General features: G+C 44.0%; 1 protein-coding gene across 1 annotated transcript in view; it reads left to right on the plus strand.

Annotated features, from left to right (window-relative positions):
- Window positions 1-18,384, plus strand: part of cdh23 (cadherin-related 23) — a 261,541-nt gene that overhangs the window by 210,291 nt on the left and 32,866 nt on the right. The window contains exons 25-27 of the mRNA XM_087982495.1: window positions 902-1,021; window positions 12,675-12,852; window positions 16,190-16,401. Coding sequence (XP_087838621.1) covers window positions 902-1,021; window positions 12,675-12,852; window positions 16,190-16,401 — 510 coding nt within the window. The remainder of the gene's footprint in view (window positions 1-901; window positions 1,022-12,674; window positions 12,853-16,189; window positions 16,402-18,384) is intronic.

Raw genomic sequence — 18,384 nt, forward strand, 5'->3', positions numbered from 1 at the left:
AATGATGAATATGGATTTGCCGTGTCATACATAGCCAAAAAAACCCATATTTCCAAGAATTGCTGTCTAGGCTTTTTTCCCATTTCTGTCTCAACAATTCATTCCCACTATATCTGTACAGGATTACAGCGCTGCGTATCTACGCTAACCCTGCAAACCTATCCAGTTTGTTCCATTTCCCAGGTCTTGTGCCGTGACTCTGTAAAGTTTCTTTGCTTCAAGCGTTGGAGAATTACTATTGCTTCAGTTCCACAAATCTTTCAGGCAACAGATCATATCAAGCTGCCCCTTAAAGATCTTTCATACCATCTCACCTCTGGGCCTTTTACCACTCTCCCTTGTGCTGTCTCTCTCTCTGGGTTCTGACTTCCTGCCAGTGGAAACAGTTTCTCATTGTTCCCTCAATAAAAACATTGCATGATTTTAAATCGGCCTCCCCTTGTTCTGAAGCTATGACCTCTCATTCTGGCTTGCCCCACATATGGAAAGATCCTCTGTACTTTGTCAATCTCCTTTAGCAACTTATAAACCTCAGTCGGATCTCCTCTCACGCCTCAAATCTCCAGAGAGTATCAGCTTAAACTGCTCAACCTCTCTTCCTAAGCCAGGCACGTACTTCAGGAATCAATCTAGAGAACCCCTCTGAGTTGCCTCCAATGCAAATACATCCCCCCTCAAGGGGAACCTAAATTGTGTGTAATACTTCCGATGCAGTTTCACTAATGCCTTGTACAATTGCAGCAACACCTCCCTACTTTTATACTGTATTCCTTTGGCAATAAATGTCATAGTTCCATTTGCCTTCGTTCTTACCCACTGTACCTGCAGACGATTGAGTGTGAAGATTATTGAGCATGTGTAGCAGTTGCAATAATTATTTGTGCTCCTTTTTCACCTAAAGGGGGATATTTACATTTTGGCTGCACTTGATCGGGAAAAAAAAGATCACTACACTCTAACAGCTGTTGCCAAGGACAACCCAGGTGATAATCCAAGCAATCGCAGAGAGAATGCTGTCCAGGTAACTCCCAGACCTCATGCCAGGTGGTTCCATTTGTTACCAGCAAGAGAGAGCATCGTACATCAGCAAAATGTTGATCCTCTAGCTTTGAATCCTCTGTCATTACTACACTGGACCTTGGACACTATGCCCAGGAGGGATATAACATCTTTGAAGGAGTGTAGCACAGAATCACAAAGTGATGCCAAGACTAGAGGATTAATTACAATGATTAAGCTTGTATTCCCACTAGCATAGGTGATTAGGGTATAGTCTAATTAAGGTGTTTAAAACAATTAAAGGATTTGGCAGGGCAGACAGTGAGAAATTATTTCTGCTGGGGACCAGAACCTTAACATGAGAGCCAGACTGCTCCAGGGTAGTGTCAGGAAACACGTCTGTGCACCAACGGAAATATGGAATGTACTTCGCACAACCCCACCCCAACCCCTGCCCCTCCCTGCATCCCCACTCCCCATACCTGCTAAGGTCAGGTTCAATTTGAAATCGTAGACCTCGAAAAGCTTCATTTGTTGAGTCTGCTGCAGGTTACAGAGCAAGGATATTAGAACTAAGAGACAGGACAGCTGCAGTGTGTATGGTGGAACAGGCTGAAGGAGCTGAACGGCCTCCTGCTGTGGCTGTTTTCATCATCTCGGTCCTCAACATCCTCAGGCCTCAGTCCAAATGTTCACCCTGCCCTCTCGTCACTGTCACCTCTATCGTCCAATCTCCCCTTCTATCCTGCTTGCTTCTGCTCCCTCCATCCTGACACTTCAGTGCAGTATCTGGCACTCCCTCCTATCGCCACTTACCTCTACGCATCCATCTCAAGATCCATCCTGCTGACCGAATCCAATTGCTCCCTCGATAGATCACTTCTATGTTCCTGTTGTTACAGGCTTCATAGAAGGTGAAAATTCATGCACTCTCAACAACGCACACCAGCTCCATGATCTGCAGCAATAGCTCACAGGCACACTACTTGAAAGGTATCAGGTAGTTTTAAGATAATTTAACATGATGTGTATTTAAAAATATGACTATTTCTCAAGCCACTTAAACACTTGATTCATTGAACATGTTGTCAGAGACATCCAAGTGAAAAAGCTTGCCAAGTATTTCAAAATGCAGTCCGTACCTTGGTGAACTTTTGTTATCTTTCCAGTCCCTCGCTGAGGTTCCAGAACTTTCTATCTTTTTTTCTGTGGACAAGGGCGATTGGCATTTACAATGAGGAGGGACAAAATGTTCAAATGTCACTGTGGAATTTAAATACCAGAAAAGGTCACTTCACAGTGAGATGTATTAAATTTACCTGTCGTTGAGTTGGCTTTCAGTATAATACTCAATAATTCTGGGTGAATTTAAAGTTGCAGTTCTTAGAGTTTACATAAAAATGCAAATTGTGTCCTTGATGTCAGAATAATCACAGTCTATTTGAACCATTGGGACAGGGATATTAAGAGCTCAGTTCAACAGCTTAGAAACTTGGGGATGTTAGTGGTCATGTCATGGGGTCAATCCATATCACAGTAAAGGAGATGTTGGATGTACCAGAATGTATGAAGGTGAATAAATTTGATGATCCTGACCAGATATATCCAAGAGCACTGAGAGAGACGAGAGAAGAAATTGTGGGAGCCCTGGCTGATAGTTTTGCATCATTGTTAGCCACAGGTGAGGTCCTGAAAGACTGGAGGGTAGCGAATGTTGTGCCCTTATTCAAGAAGGGCTGCAAAGAAAAACCTGGGAACTATTGACCAGTCAGCCTAACATCTGAGGTAGGTCAGTTACTTGATAAGATTCTGTCAGAGAAGATATGCATGCATTTGGAAAGACAGGGTTTGATTAGGAATAGTCAGCATGGCTTTGTGAGTGGGAGAACATACCTCGCAAATTTTTTAGAGTCCTTTGTTGAAGTAACCAGGTTACCAGAGTATTGAATATAGAAGTTGGGAAGTTATGTTACATTAATACAGGACATTGGTGAGACTGCACTTGGAGTATTGTGTTCAGTTTTGGTCACCTTTTTGGTCACTTTGGTCACAGGAATGTTATTAAACTGGAAAGAGTGCAGAAGAAATTTACAAGAGTCTGAATTATAAGGAAAGGTTGAACAGCTAGGACTTTTTTCTTTAGAGTGGAGGAGACTGAGGGGGCAATATTAAAGAAGTGTACAAGATCATGAGAGGCATGGATTGGATAAATGCACTCAGTCTTTTTCCCAGGGTTCTTCCCAGTTTAAGGTTAGAAGGGAAAGAATAAAAGGGAACCTGAGGGGCAACTTTTTTACACAGAGGATGGTACGCATATGGAATGAGCTACCAGTGGAAGTGGTTGAGGCGGGTACATTCACAACATTTAAAAGGCATTTGGACAAATACATGGATAGGAAAGGGTTAGAAGGATCTGGGCCAAGTACAGGGAAATGAGGTTAGCGTGGATGGACATTTTGCACGGCATGGACCAGTTTGGGTCAAAGGGCTGTCTTCGTGTTATTGGAGTTATGGCTCAAGAACTTATGAGATGGTTTCTCCGTCAGTAGTCAGTAGTGATCTCCCAACTTGAGATGGGGTTGAAGTCTACATTGTAATTACTCATCTGGAGCAATACCACATCTGAGTTAATCAGATGCAGCACATTTGTACACAACATTGTACTTGAAGCTCCAAACCACAGCTAGGAGAGTTGTGATGACTTCATCTCATCACTAATACTCTCAACAGAGAAGGGACAGAGCAAGACAAAAGAGCATGTGTTAACACCATAAGGCACTTTGCGACAACCCACTGCTTCTGAAATTTGACCTTGAATGTCTGATCAGATCTAACTGAGACTGATTGGATGAAAATCTGTCAGTAGTACTGGCCGTGAGTAAGATGAAAGAGGCAGCAGGATGGTAAACAATTTTGGGAACATGCTAGATATCCACTTCTAAGTTGTAACAACAACTTAAACTTTATATGGCACTCTTGACACACGAAAATGTTTCAAGATGTTTTGCAAGAAAATTATCACACAAAATTTGGTGCTGAGCTACTTAGGGAGGACATTTGGTCAGATGACCAAAAACCTGAGTTGAAAAGACAGGTTTTAAGGCAAGCCTTACAGGAGAGAGAGGAAGCAAGTTTTACAAAGGGATCATCAGGACCTGGGAAGCTGACGACACGGCTGCCAATGGTGGAACAGTTAAGGTTGAGTTACCCAAAAGGCCAGATTTGAAGAAGTGGAGGGATAACACAGACCTGGGAACATTGGATCATTGAATTGTTACCGTGAAGAAGGAGGCTATTCAGGTCATTGTGTCCAGCTCTTTGTGAAAGAATTGGTCCCTTCTGACCTGATTAGATTAGATTAGATTACTTAGATTAGATTACTTACAGTGTGGAAACAGGCCCTTCGGCCCAACAAGTCCACACCGACCCGCCGAAGCGTAACCCACCCATACCCCTACATTTACCCCTTTTACCTAACACTACGGGCAATTTAGCATGGCCAATTCACCTGGCCTGCACATCTTTGGAGTGTGGGAGGAAACCGGAGCACCCGGAGGAAACCCACGCAGACACTGGGAGAACGTGCAAACTCCACACAGTCAGTCGCCTGAGGCGGGAATTGAACCCGGGTCTCTGGCGCTGCGAGGCAGCAGTGCTAACCACTGTGCCACCGTGCCGCCCACCTCTCTATCTTTGCCCACCCACTCTGCAAATGTTGGCTCCTCAGATTTGTTATGACAATGGATTATAACTTCGGTTTACTAACAACTAACTGAACTTCTAATTGCAACTTTTACCTTTACTGATGGTCTGGCAAAGCTTTGAGAAGAGGCATTCAATGTCACACCTGAAAAATATGCCAAGGAAACTTCAAAAGCAATATCTCAAAGGGAGGGTAGCAATTCGAAATAAACTGAACTGTGATCTCCAGTCACTGCAGAGATAACGAGGGCATTACTGCTCCTTTCTCAGTAGAAAGGCATCTCCTGCAGATTATACAAAAAAGGGGTTAAAAACCAGCTACTTCCTGGTCTATCTGTGTTAGTGAACTGATGTGCTAGTGTGGACAGAGTGAAGGCCACCCTTTAAGGAGAGGCAATAGACACTCTTGCTCTGCAGATAAAGACAGCATTTCGTTCACTTTGAGTACAGAGGTCAGGCAAGCCATTGAAATCACTGTTGAAAAGGAAAAAGGATAAAATGCTATTGGTAAAGTTGCAGATCCAAGTATCTCAAAACCAATTGCTTCACTACCAGTGTCAGTATTCTCCGATATAACCCAATGTAACAGCCACAACATTCCAGCACCTACTGGTCATGGAACCCAGAGACTAATGTCTCTTGAACTGCCTTTCTTTTTTACATAAAGTTCTCCTTTCTAATCTGAGTATATGTGTGTCATATTTTGTTACCTTTCCCCATAAACCCACCCTTTCATTAACTCAAGAAGGCAAAGCTCCGTTTAAACCTGTATACGGTTGGATTGGGAAAAGGGAATGGGCTCTTTACAAGTTAACCTGAGGGACCAACGGAGGGAGGGATGAACGTGGAACATCGAACATTACAGCACATAAGATGCCCTTCAGCCCTCGATGTTGCACCGACCCTGTGGAACCAATCTGACGCCTATCTCTCCTACACTGTTCCATTTTCATCCATACGTTTATTCAATGACCATTTAAATGCCCTTAAAAGTTAGCGAGTCTACTACTGTTGCAAGCAGGGCATTCTAGTGCTCGCTGAATGAAGAAACTACCCCTGACATCTGTCCTAAATCTATAACCCTTCAAATTAAAGCTATGTCCCCTTGTGTTAGCCTTCACCATCTGAGGAAAAAGGCTCTCACTGTCCATCCTATCTAACCCCCTGATTATCTTATATGTCTCAGTTAAGTCACCTCTCAACCTTCTTCTCTCCAACGGAAACAGCCTCAAGTCCCTTAGCCTTTCCTCATAAGACCTTCCTTCCATACCAGGCAACATCTGAGTAAATCGCCTCTGAACGCTTTCCAAAACTTCCACATCCTTTCCATAATGCGGTGACCAGAACTGCTTGCAATACTCCAAGTGCGGCCGCACCAGAGTTTTATACAGCTGCAACATGACCTCGTGGCTCCGAAACTCAATCCCTCTACCAATAAAAGCTGACACACTGTATGCCTTCTTAACAACGCTATAAATCTGGGGTGGCAACTTTCAGGGATCTATGTACATGGACACCAAGATCTCGCTGCTCATCCATACTGCCAAGAATCTTACCATTAGCTCATGCTCCTTTCAAAAGGGAGTAGTTCATCATTCCTCTCCGAAAATATAGTCATTTGGGGACAGAGGGTAATCTCATCAGAATCACAACAAATTGGGGATTCTCAGCCAGCGGCTGATGGTAACAGATTATTATTCCCGAATGAAATCCACAATTGACTCTGCCTCCATCATACTCTTAGGCAGTGTGTTTAAATCTGAGGAGAAAGTGGTGAACTGGTAATGATACTGAACTGGTAATGTTACTGGGCCAGTAATCTGGAACCCCAGGGTTTTTTAGTTCAAATTGCACAATAGCAGCTGGTGAAATTTGGATTCAATAAAATTAACAAAAACTAGCTTAATGGTGACTATGTCACTACTGTCATTAAAAACCTATCTGGTTCACTAATGTCCTTCAGGGAAGGAATCTGCCACCCTTACCTGGTCTGACCTTCATGTTACTTCACACCCACAGTAACACAACTGACTCTTAAATGCCCACTGGGTAATTAGGGATGGGCAATGAGTGATGCCCACAACCCATCAACAAACATCTAAAAATAACAGAGATAGGGAGAGAATGAGATTTAAAGACAAGAACAAGGATTTTAAAATTAGTCTGTCAGCATCCTGAGACTGACGTCAGTGTTGAGCACAAAATGACAGTGTCAGAGATAAATCAGCACGCGCAGCAAAAGGTAACACGAGGAGCAAGGACAAGTCTAGCTTTTGGCTTTCCCTCTTCAAAACATGATCTACATTTTTGCCTTCAGCAAAAATCTGGCCTCACTCCCACATCCTGGTATTGACACTCAGGCAAGGACGCACGGTCCATCAATTCAAATAATATTTTAAAACCTTTCAAAATAAATGTAAGAGGAACAGGAAGCAACAGAACGCTCTTTCATCATTATCCTTTTTTTATCTAAAACTTCTTTTCCTGTTCTAGAACATTCTCCCATGCCAGCCAGCTGTCTTTGGACTGAAACCTCAGACAGCAAAGAACATAATGTCCCAATGATGTCAATGGAAGACGTAAATATTCAGAAAGGATGCATTGAATTTTGTTTTGAAATCTTGCTGATCATGCAATTCACTTCATTGATTGTCTCTCCCGCCCCCCCCCCCCCCCCGCCTCCACCGACAGGTTGAGAATGATCCAAGATGGTTGAGGACTCTCAATGGTCAATATTGATCAGAATCTCCGGTTCTGGGTCAGCACTGCTGACCTCTCCTGTGATTCATTTTCATTTTCGAATGGGGAAATTGGGACTGTACACCCGATTCTCCATAATCCTGAAAAATCTATCCCTGCGGTCTCTTTCATGGCTAAACGGAAGATCTCAAACGACAGTGGTCACCGTGGAATGTGGAGCCTCTGAGACTGAGATAGAGTTGTAAAGTAGATAGATCAGTAGAAAAAGGCTGGGTATTTGGAGTTGTCATATTCATATGGACCTGAATTAATTGGATCGTGGAACAGGCTTGAGAGTCTAAATAGCTTCTTCCTGTTTCTAAAATTACTAATTTGTGCACATACAATGACAAAGACCAGCAGCTGAAGTCTTCCAGTTTGCCATTGGTACCTACCATTAACAGCCCTGGCCCACACACTTCATTCCTGATGAAGGGTTTATGCCCAATACGTCGATTCTCCTGCTCCTCGGATGCTGCCTGACCTGCTGGGCTTTGCCAGCAACACTCTCTCAACTCTGATCTCCAGCATCTGCAGTCCTCACTTTCACCTATCATGAACAGCCAAGAGTATGGTACCAAATTCACATGACAAATGGACAGGCCCTTCGGCCTATCAAACTCATGCCATCATTCTGTCCTTAAATCCCTTGATACGTTTAGACTCCGGGATTCTATTCATCCCAGCCTTGCAATTACTCAGCAACTGACCACTTGGAGCCAGTCTGCTGATGAATGGAATCCTTCCAATAAAGTCATTTCTGATCCACACTGTCCTCGGTGGCTGACCCCTTACCCTGAGGCTCAGATCCTCATCTACAATCTCCGACCAATGGAGTCTGCCTCCCCAACATTGACCCTTTGCACCCTACAATCAGGTCCCTATGGTTAACTGCTCCATACAACTAAAGCAAACCTTGCATTGATACAGCACTCTTCACAATCTCAGGATATGCTAAAGTCCTCTAAAGCCAATGATGCACTGTGTGAAGTCTTGTCATCAGTTTGCATGGAGTAAGCTCCCACAGTCAGCGATGAGATAATGATCAGCTCATTTGCTGTTGTAACAATGAGTTAAATAGTGGCTGCAGGAAATTGGAGAAAGCTTCCCTGGTCTTGTTGAAATTGTGGCCTTTGAGTCTTTTGCAGATAGAGGCCAGATAGCTCTTCCTGTGAATGTCTCATGGACAACCTGTTTGTGTGAAGCATTGTGAATGGGGGGGGGGGGATCTCTAATCCATTCTCTTTATCCTTGGTGTTTCAATGGACTACCAGCCAAGTTATGAAAGGGAAAAGAAGGAGCCAAAAGTTGACCTGCCTTCCCCATTTTCTCATAAAATGATTGACCAACTTTTCTAGGATTGCATCACCCATTTCTGAGAAGTGAAAGAGGAAGTGGTTATTTCTGTAATGTGTCAATCTTTTGCAGATGAATAACAAAGGCCTTCTTGTGCTCTTCCAAATGATTGGCAGAACCAAAACCGGAGAGGTCTAATCACCTTTGATGGTCACTTGCAACTCTGCATTTTCATTTCTGTCAAGTTCCACTGGGGAGTTGTTTATCTACCTTTCCCAGTCCATTGCGTTTATGTCTGACCCAATAATCTCTCTGGAGAGGTAAAAGAGTGACATGCATCTCTATAGCACCTATCACTTCCTCAGGATGCCCCAGTCACTTTCGAAGTACAGTCACTGTTGTAAGGTACCATTAGTGACATTCAGCTGACATGCAGCACAGCAATAAACGAGAGGGTGTTCTGTTTCTCGGGATGTTGGTTGAGGGATCAATATAGGCCAGACCAGCAGAAAGAATGTACCTTTCTTTCAGAATAGCGTCACAGGATCTTTCACCTGAGAGCGCAGGATTTGGTCTTGCTTTTATTGACTAACTTTAACCTTAAGGCGTACAGATGGATGCTGGGTTCTTTACACATTTCAATGGTTAGATGTCAAACGCCAAACTCGAGGGCAGTAAGGGTTGCAGATGCTGGAAGTCAGAGTCAATAGATGTGGAGCTGGAAAAGCACAGCAGAATATCTCTCTCCACAGATGCTGCCAGACCTGCTGAGTTTCTACAACAGTTGGTTTTTCAATTTCCAGTACCCACAGTTCTTTGTATTTTGTTAACCCAGCTGATCAAAGCCGATCTGGAAACTTTGCCCCCAATCTCTAGACCGGAGTAATAACTAACTTGCATCTTTTGATTTATAACACAGTGATTGGAATGCTCCATTCCCCCCTCCCCCAAGCATTGCCAGCGTAAATGGTGTTGGATTAATCAGTGGGAACCATTACAAAGCCAAAGATGGCTCACTCCCTCCCAGCCTGTGAGGACCAGCAGGATCTGCACTTGTTGGCGAAAGTCATTTTGTTCCACTATAGACTGACTGACGTTTACAACAAAACGGAAATAAACATGTTTTGAAACTCAGCCGTGCAGCTAAAGCTGGTTTCTTGCTCCAGTTGCCCAGTATGTGCGTTTGACCTGAGATGTCACTGGTGACTAGTAACTCCATGTGTTTGAGCCCCATCTTTTGCACGGTCCTGGGGTTAGCTCAGTTGGCTGCATGCCTGGTTTGCTGTACAGAGTCATGCCATCAGTGTGGGTTCGATTTCTGCACTAGCTATGGTTACAACTTCCTTAAAAAAGACTTGTCATTTGATGAGCCTTCCTGGTCGGTTGGCTGGACACTGGTTTGCAACATAGAGTGATACTCACAGCGTGGGTTCAATTCCGATCAGCTGGGTTAATATAAAACAACGAACTGTGGGTGCTGGAAATTGAAACACAAAGTGCTAAGAAACTCAGCAGGTTTGGCAGCAATTGTGCAGAGAGATACTCTGTGTTTGTAGATGCTGCCAGACCTGTTGAGTTTCTACAACATGAAGAATGGTCACACCTGAAACGTTGACTTCTCCACCTCCTGATGCTGCCTGGCTTGCTGTGTTCTTCCAGCCTCCTGCTTGTCTACCTTGGATTCCAGCATCTACAGTTTTTAACTGAATTTCTACAATACTTTGTTTTTGATCAGCGCTGGCTGAGGTTACCATGAAGGACTCTCCTTTACAACCTCTCCCCTCACCTGAGGCATGATGACCCTCAGGTTAAACCACCAGCAGTTGTCTCTCACTCTCCCTCTCTCTCTCTCTGATGAGAGAGTGGGGCTATGTAGACTTGACCTTTATTTTTTGATCCTCGGGCTCCCATCTAAGTCCATCTCCCAGCTCCCCCTCGTAGAATCATACAGGACCCTTTAGCCCATCAGATCTCTACTGTCAAAGCAATTCTAAGATCTAAAATAGTTTCATGTCCCAGCACTTGACCCATAGCTTTGAACATTAGGACATTTCAAGTTCAAACTCCTGAAACTGCTGAATCAGAAGAGGTTGCACGGGATTCAACAGCACATTTTGGCCTGCTTACCTAAGGAAAATGAAGAGCCAGACTCAACTCATTATCTCTGTTTCTCTCTCCACAGATGCTGCTGAGTTTCTCCAGCATTCTCTGTTTGTTTCAGATTTCCAGCATCTGCAGTATTTTGCTCGATTAGAGCTGGAATGAGTGGGTGGTCTTATGAGGAAAGGTTGGACAGGTTGGATGTGATTCCATTAGACCATTTGGAGGGATATGGGCCGGGTGCTGGCAGGTGGGACTAGATTGGGTTGGGATATCTGGTCATCACGGACAGGTTGGACCAAAGGGTCTGGCCCATGCTGTACATCTCTATGACTCTATGAAGGGTGACTGGATTGAAATGTGTAAGATCCTGAATGGTTTTGATAAGGTGGATATGGAAAGGATAACTCTTTGTTCTGGACAAGGGGACATTGTTTTAACATTAGGCATTTCCCTTTCAGGACACAGGTGAGGGGAGTTTTAATTTTTCAGAGGCTTGTGTGATTTTGTAACTCTTTGGATCAGACAGAGATAGAGGTTGGGTCTTTGTATATTGAGAAGCCAGTATCTTGGTGGGCAGGAAAATCCTGGGTTCTCGAGGATAGAAGGAAATGGGGAATGGGAAACACAAACTTACCAGCCATAGTCTTATTGAATGTTCATGTTATGGAGGTGCCAGTGTTGGACTGGGGTGGTCAAGGTCAGAAGTCACATGACACACCAACAGGTTCATTTGCAATCGTGAGCTTTCGGAGCTCTGCTTCTTCGTCAGGTGGAGAGAAAGGGAGCACACAGCCACAGAATTTATAATGAGAGAGATCAAAAGATCATACAAAGAATGTCAACAGGCTGAACAATAAGTCTCTGCAGGTGATCAAGAGTGTCAGACTATGTGAGTAAATCATCAAAAGCTGAATAATAAGTGAATGGGTGACTTATTACATAGAATCCCTGCAGTGTGAAAACAGGCCCTTCAGCCCAACAACTCCACACTGACCCTCCAAAGAGTAACCCACCCAGACCCATTTTTCTACCCTATTACTCAACATTTACCCCTGACTAATGCACCTAACCTACACATCCCTGAACATTACGGGCAACTTATCATAGCCAATTTACCTAACCTGCACATCTTTGGATTGTGGGAGGAAACCGGAGCACCCGGAGGAAACAACTGATCTGATTAATTGAGGCAGAGAGATAATTACAAAAAATTAAAAATTAGGTGGTGCAGGAGACAAACGGAATGACTAGAATTATTTGACAGGTGTAACAATCACATGCAGAGAGGCTAACTAAAGTAACAAGTAATCAAAATGTTATTCCAGGCAATTGGTTTGACTCCAGCACCACCTTATCTTTACGTTTTTTTGTGATTAATCTGATTCTAGGTCATCCCTTCACTTGCTATTCAGCTGTTGATGATTTACTCACACCATCTGACATTCTTGATCACCTGCAGAGACCTGTTGTTCAACCTGTTGACACTCACGTTTTTTTATGACTTTTTTAATCTCTCTCATTATAAATTCTGTGCCTGTGAGCTTCCTGTCACTTCACCTGACAAAGGGGCAGCACTTCGAAAGCTCGTGATTTCAAATAAACCTGTTGGACTATAATCTGGTGTCATGTGACTTATTCAATGTTAGAATAGGTTTGAGGGGGTGAATGGTCTGATACTGCTCCTTTTTTGAATGTCTGTATGAGTTCAGCAAGAGGTCAGACTGAGAGACAGCTCAGAACGTACATCACGTTGCAGCCTGATCCTATTCTCAAGCTGATGCTATAACTGTAGCTTGAGTCTCATTTGCTAATGCATTTACAATTCATTGCTCCAGGTCCTGGTCACTGTTCTGGATGTGAATGACTATCGACCCCAGTTCTCCAAGAATGTCTTCAGCACCAGCGTTTATGAGAATGAACCAGGAGGAGCCTCTGTAGCTACCATGACAGCAACAGATCTGGATGAAGGGGAGAATGCGGTCTTGCAGTATAGTATTCAGGGGCCTGGTGTAGGTAAGATAAATAATTATCTAATCCGCTTTAGGGAGCAATGTACCTTTTGCATTTGAATGTTTCACTTCCCCTTCTGACCTTTGAAGCTCTTGAGTCTAGATGTCCTGTGACATAAGACCATAAAAAAGGAACAGGCCATTCAGCCCCTTGACCCTACTCTGCTGTTCAATAGGATGATGGCATGTGCCTTTCTACAGCAAGGTGAGCACAGCCAAAGTGCGGATCTCTTCCCAAACCTTCCCCACAGCAGATCAGAGTTAATCTTCCTGTTCACTTTTGTTACCTTTCCTCAGGGAGATTGGCTCATTTTCACCTAGTACCTCCACTGCGGGATTAGCCTCTGTACTGTATCTGGTTAGGGAACCCTTAGGCTGGGAAGACATCTGTGACTAGGAACAGGAGACATCATTTGGAGTCAGCTGGTGGTGCTGATGGTAATGGTGATAGTGATGTTAATAGTAATGACAGTAATGATGGTGATAGTGATGATGATAGCGATGGCGGTTGTGTTGGTGGTTGGGGTGAGGAAGGGAATGGAATGGGTGCACCTCTCCTCTCACCCATCTCCTGACCAACAAAAGCTGCACCTCTCCATTGGAACTGACGCAAGAATTTCAATTCTGCAATAAATGAATCACATCAAGATTTCAGATAGCCCTGATGGGTCAGTAAATTAGCTTCCTGTACCAGTAGCTGGGTTAGAGTGAAGCAAAATACAAAATCTGTCTTTTAAAACTCTTCGCAATGAATGTCAAGTATAAGGTGCAACCATCATAACAATTTTCCATTGATTGATCCTAAAGGCCAGAAGATATCATTGTCAGTTGTTGTGGTTTCAGTAGATATCGGAACTTGATAGAGTCATAGAGATGTACAGCATGGAAACAGACCCTTCGGTCCAACCCATCTATGACAACCAGATATCCCAACCCAATCTAGTCTTACCTGCCAGCACCCAGCCCATATCCCTCCAAACCCTTCCTATTCATATACCTATCCAAATGTCTCTTAAATGCTGTAATTGTACCAGCCTCCACCACATCCTCTGGCAGCTCATTCCATACACGTACCACCCTCTGCGTGAAAAGGTTGCCCCTTAGGTCTCTTTTATATCTTTCCCCTCTCACCCTAAACCTATGCCCTCTAGTTCTGGATTCCCGCACTCCAGGGAAGAGACTTTGTCTATTTATCCTATCCATGCCCCTCATAATTTTGTAAACCTCTATAAGGTCACCCCTCAGCCTCCAGCGCTCCAGGGAAAACAGCCCCAGCCTGCTCAGCCTCTCCCTGTGTTTTTGTTTCTCACTGTACCTCACATTATCTTACACTATTTGGATGTAGGTCCCTTTTCCCTACCATTCCATCTACCCCATTGTTGCCTCGTTATCTCAATCCATCTCTCTGTCCTGTTTTCATTATTTATTCATTTATGGTATGTGGATGTCATTGGGAAGGTAAACCCCCCCCACCTCCACCCCCTCCCCCACACACACACTCTTGAGGTGATGGAGGTGCTCCCTTTTGGAATATAACTGCGTGGCTTGCCCGGCTATGGCACAGGACAGTTAGGATCCAACCACTTTGCTCTGGGTCTGGAGTGGGTCATAGGCCAGACTGAGAAAGGACAGGAAATTTCCTCCCCCTTCGATTTTGGCAACCATCTGTTAGCCTCGTGGTTGGATTTTATTTCAGATTAAAATCAGTCACCAATCTCGGGTTACAAACAGCCCGGACAGGATTTGAACTCTTATTTCTGGATTGTGAAACTGGGCATCTGGTTGACTGGTCCAGGAACAATGACCACTATCCCAATCTCAGGCATGCCCTCTCGCCCTCTCCACCTCTTAACTCAAACCTGGCATCCTAGAGATTAACTGGAACCTGATTTCACAGCAGTTCTTTTTAATTTACTCATGGGATGTGGGCATCGTTGACTAAGTCAGCATCTATTATTACATCCCAGAATACTTAAGGATGATGTTGCCAGGGTTGGAGGATTTGAACTATAGGGGGAGGCTGAACAGGCTGGGGCTGTTTTCCCTGGAGCGTCGAAGGGCTGAGGAGTGACCTTATAGAGGTTTACAAAATTATGAGAGGCATGGATAGGATAAATAGATAAAGTCTTTTCCCTGGGGTCGGGGAGTCCAGAACTAGAAGGCGTAGGTTTAGGGTGAGAGGGTAAAGATATAAAAGAGATCTAAGAGGCAACTTTTTCACACAGAGGGTGGTACGTATATGGAATGAACTGCCAGAAGAAGTGGTGGAGGCTGGTACAATTACAACATTTAAAAGGCATTTGGATGGGTATATGAATAGGAAGGGTTTGGAGGGATATGGGCCAAGTGCTGGTAAATGGGACTAGATTGGGTTGGGATATCTGGTCGGCGTGGACAGGTTGGACCGAAGGGTCCCTTTCCATGCTGTACATCTCTATGACTCTATAAGTGGACCTAGGAAAAGTGAATGCATTGGTGGTCATCTTTTAAGATCATATAGACTCTGGAACAGTTCCTGTGGTTGAAGGTTAGTTAATATAAACTCAGAATTTAAATGAAGTGAGTGTATTTCAGACTGAGATCGATCATTGAGTATATTTAAGACAGAGATTAATAGGTTTTTGAGTATCAAGGGGATCAAAGGTCATGGGGAGAAAATGGGAGAATGGGGTTGAGAAACGTATCATCCATGATTGAATGGTGGAGCAGACCCGATGGGCTGAATGGCCTAATTCTGCTCCTATGTCTTATGGTCTTATAAGGCGATAGAGAGAAAACAGAGAATTATAGACTGTTTAGTCTGATAGCCATTGTTGCAGTTAAAGATTAGATCACCTATTGTGCGGAAACAGGCCCTTCAGCCCAACAAGTCCACACCAACCCTCTGAAGAGTAACCCACCCAGACCCATTCCCCACCCTATATTTACCCCTGACTAATTAATGCACTTATCACAATGAGCAATTTAACATGGCCAAATAACCTGACCTGCACGTCTTTGGACTGTGGGAGGAAACTGGAGCACCCGGAGGAAACCCAAGCAGACACGGGGAGAATGTGCAAACTCCACACTTTAGACAGTCGCCCGAGGCTGGATTTGAACCCTGACGCTGTGAGGCAGCAGTGCTAACCACTGAGCCACCATGTCACCCACAGTGTCAACCTCATTGCTGTAGGCCATAAGGATGGCAGATCGGTGTGGATATGATGGGCTGAATGGCCTGCTTCCACACTATAGGGATTCTATGCTATTTCCTTCCCTGAAGGATATCAGTGTGTGTCAGTTAGGAAGCTGCAGCAATTACTAGGAACGTTACCCTACTGACCTCCTTTATCTTTCAGAGGCTTTTCGGATTGACAAGGACACTGCAGTAATCACCACCATGAGGCTCCTGGAATCCTACGAGAGGTTTAATTTGACGGTGGTTGCCACGGACCGTGGTCGCCCACCGCTTTGGGGGACGACATTATTGAAGATCGAAGTGATTGATGTGAACGACAATCGACCCATCTTCATTCGGCCTCCCAATGGGACAATACTACACATCATGGAGGTAGAGAACCCACCTGCCCAGTCACTGGGGAACATCTTAAACAGTTTCTGAATAAAGAAAGAACTCAAAAACACCTTTTTGTTAAATAAAGTCAGCATTGGGAATTGGCCATGAAAATAAAAGCAAAATATTACAGATGCTGGAGATGTGAAATGAAAAGCTGGAGAAACTCTGCAGGTCTGGCAGCATCTGTGGAGAGAGAAATAGAGTTAACGTTTCGAGTTGAATATGACAGTTGCACCCTCATCGAAAGGAAAGAGAACAGAGGAGACATGTAGCATTCACACAAATGTTGGAGCTGTCTTATCTGACACAGGGGCTTTGTCATGCTATCCAACATGTTATATCAGACTTGAAAAGTGAACTCTGTCTCTCTCCACTGAGTTTCTGAGTTCCTACAGCACTTCCTGTTCTTATTTTGGGAAGAGGACAATAGTTTTTGTTTTCAGTCTTGCGCATGTATGGCTGCAGGAAATGTATCAGTTTAGAAATAATTATGATGTGGAGTCACCAGAGTTGGGCTGGGGTAGACAAGGTCAAAAATCTAACAACCCCAGGTTACAGTCTGTCAGGTTTATTTGAAATTGCAAGCTTTCAGAGCGCTGCTCCTTCATCAGGCATGGTATGATAGGGAGGTGTAAGACACAGTATCTATAAGCAGAAAGTTAACAATTTCAAAACTAGCTGCCCTCATGCAAATGCTTTAATCAGTTAGGAGGTAGACGCTGATTAAAATGCAAAATCAAGATTCCTTTCAAGTCTTCATCTCGAGATAATTACAGATTTTATCAATGTACACAAGGTGACATCTCAGATTAGACAAGGCACTTTAGGTGTGAGGTCCCACTTCGGATCTGTCTATGTTTTAAGCTGAGGTCAGGTTTTATTTTTGACAGAAATAATTAGAAAAAGACAGCAATCTGGAGTCAATAAAGGCCATTCAGTCCACCCATTTCATTCTAGCCAGAAGTATGTTTCATTGATCGTGGAATTCCTGTATTGTTGCATGTACCCTGTACCCACTCACAAACAAGAAGCAGAAGGCCATTCAGCCCTTCACACCTGCTCCACCATTCAATAGGGTTGTGGCTGATCTGATTGTAATCTTAAAAATCTGGGTTGGCACAGTGGCTCAGTGGTTAGCACTGCTGCCTCACAGCACCAGGGTCCCAGGTTCAATTCCAGCCTCGGCTGACTGCGTGGGTTTGCTCCGGTTTCCTCCCACAGTCCAAAGACGTGCAGGTCAGGTGAATTGGCCAGGCTAAATTGCCCCATAGTGTTAGGTCAATTAGTCAAAGGGAGGTGGGTCTGGGTGGGTTGCTCTTCGGAGGGTCGGTGTGGACTGGTTGGGCCGAAGGGCCTGTTTCCATACTGTAGGGAATCTAATTTAAAAGAATGTCTCCCTCCCCCGATAGCCTTTCACCTCCATCATTGACAAGAATCTACCTACCTCTGTCTTAAAAATATTCAAGGTCTGTGCTCCCCCACCACCTTTTCCAGAGGAGAGTTCTAAAGACTCTCACCCATCTGAGAAAATGACTTTGTCCCATCTCTATTTTAAACAAGTGACCCCTGATCTTTAAACAGTGACCTGTGACCAATACAGTTGCATTCACCCAGTCTGTACCTATAGAGACATAAACAAATCTGGAAGAAGTGCTTGCTACTCACTAGACGGATCATAAAATGTAAAATGTAACACTTGAAATTCTATTGCTGCTTGATTGTTATATCTATAAAAAAGCATGTGCAGGTCATTCTGCTATAACACGTGTTTCGTTTAGTCGGATTTGCTATAGCTCATTTGACAAATTGGGGATGTTGTTTCTAAAGCGCAAACATTTAAAGCGTGTATTGTTTATAACATGTTTCCGGCCCCATTAGTTTAAATTGTACTGCTATTAAACAATTTCCTTATAACACAGGATTGCATGAGAATGGAACTACCACGTTACAGCAGAACTGACTGTGTTTTGTTTCCTT

Source organism: Chiloscyllium plagiosum, unplaced genomic scaffold, assembly GCF_037043375.1.
Source record: "Chiloscyllium plagiosum isolate Xiang-an unplaced genomic scaffold, Cpla_swu_hap1 HiC_scaffold_43, whole genome shotgun sequence".
Lineage (NCBI taxonomy): Eukaryota > Metazoa > Chordata > Chondrichthyes > Orectolobiformes > Hemiscylliidae > Chiloscyllium > Chiloscyllium plagiosum.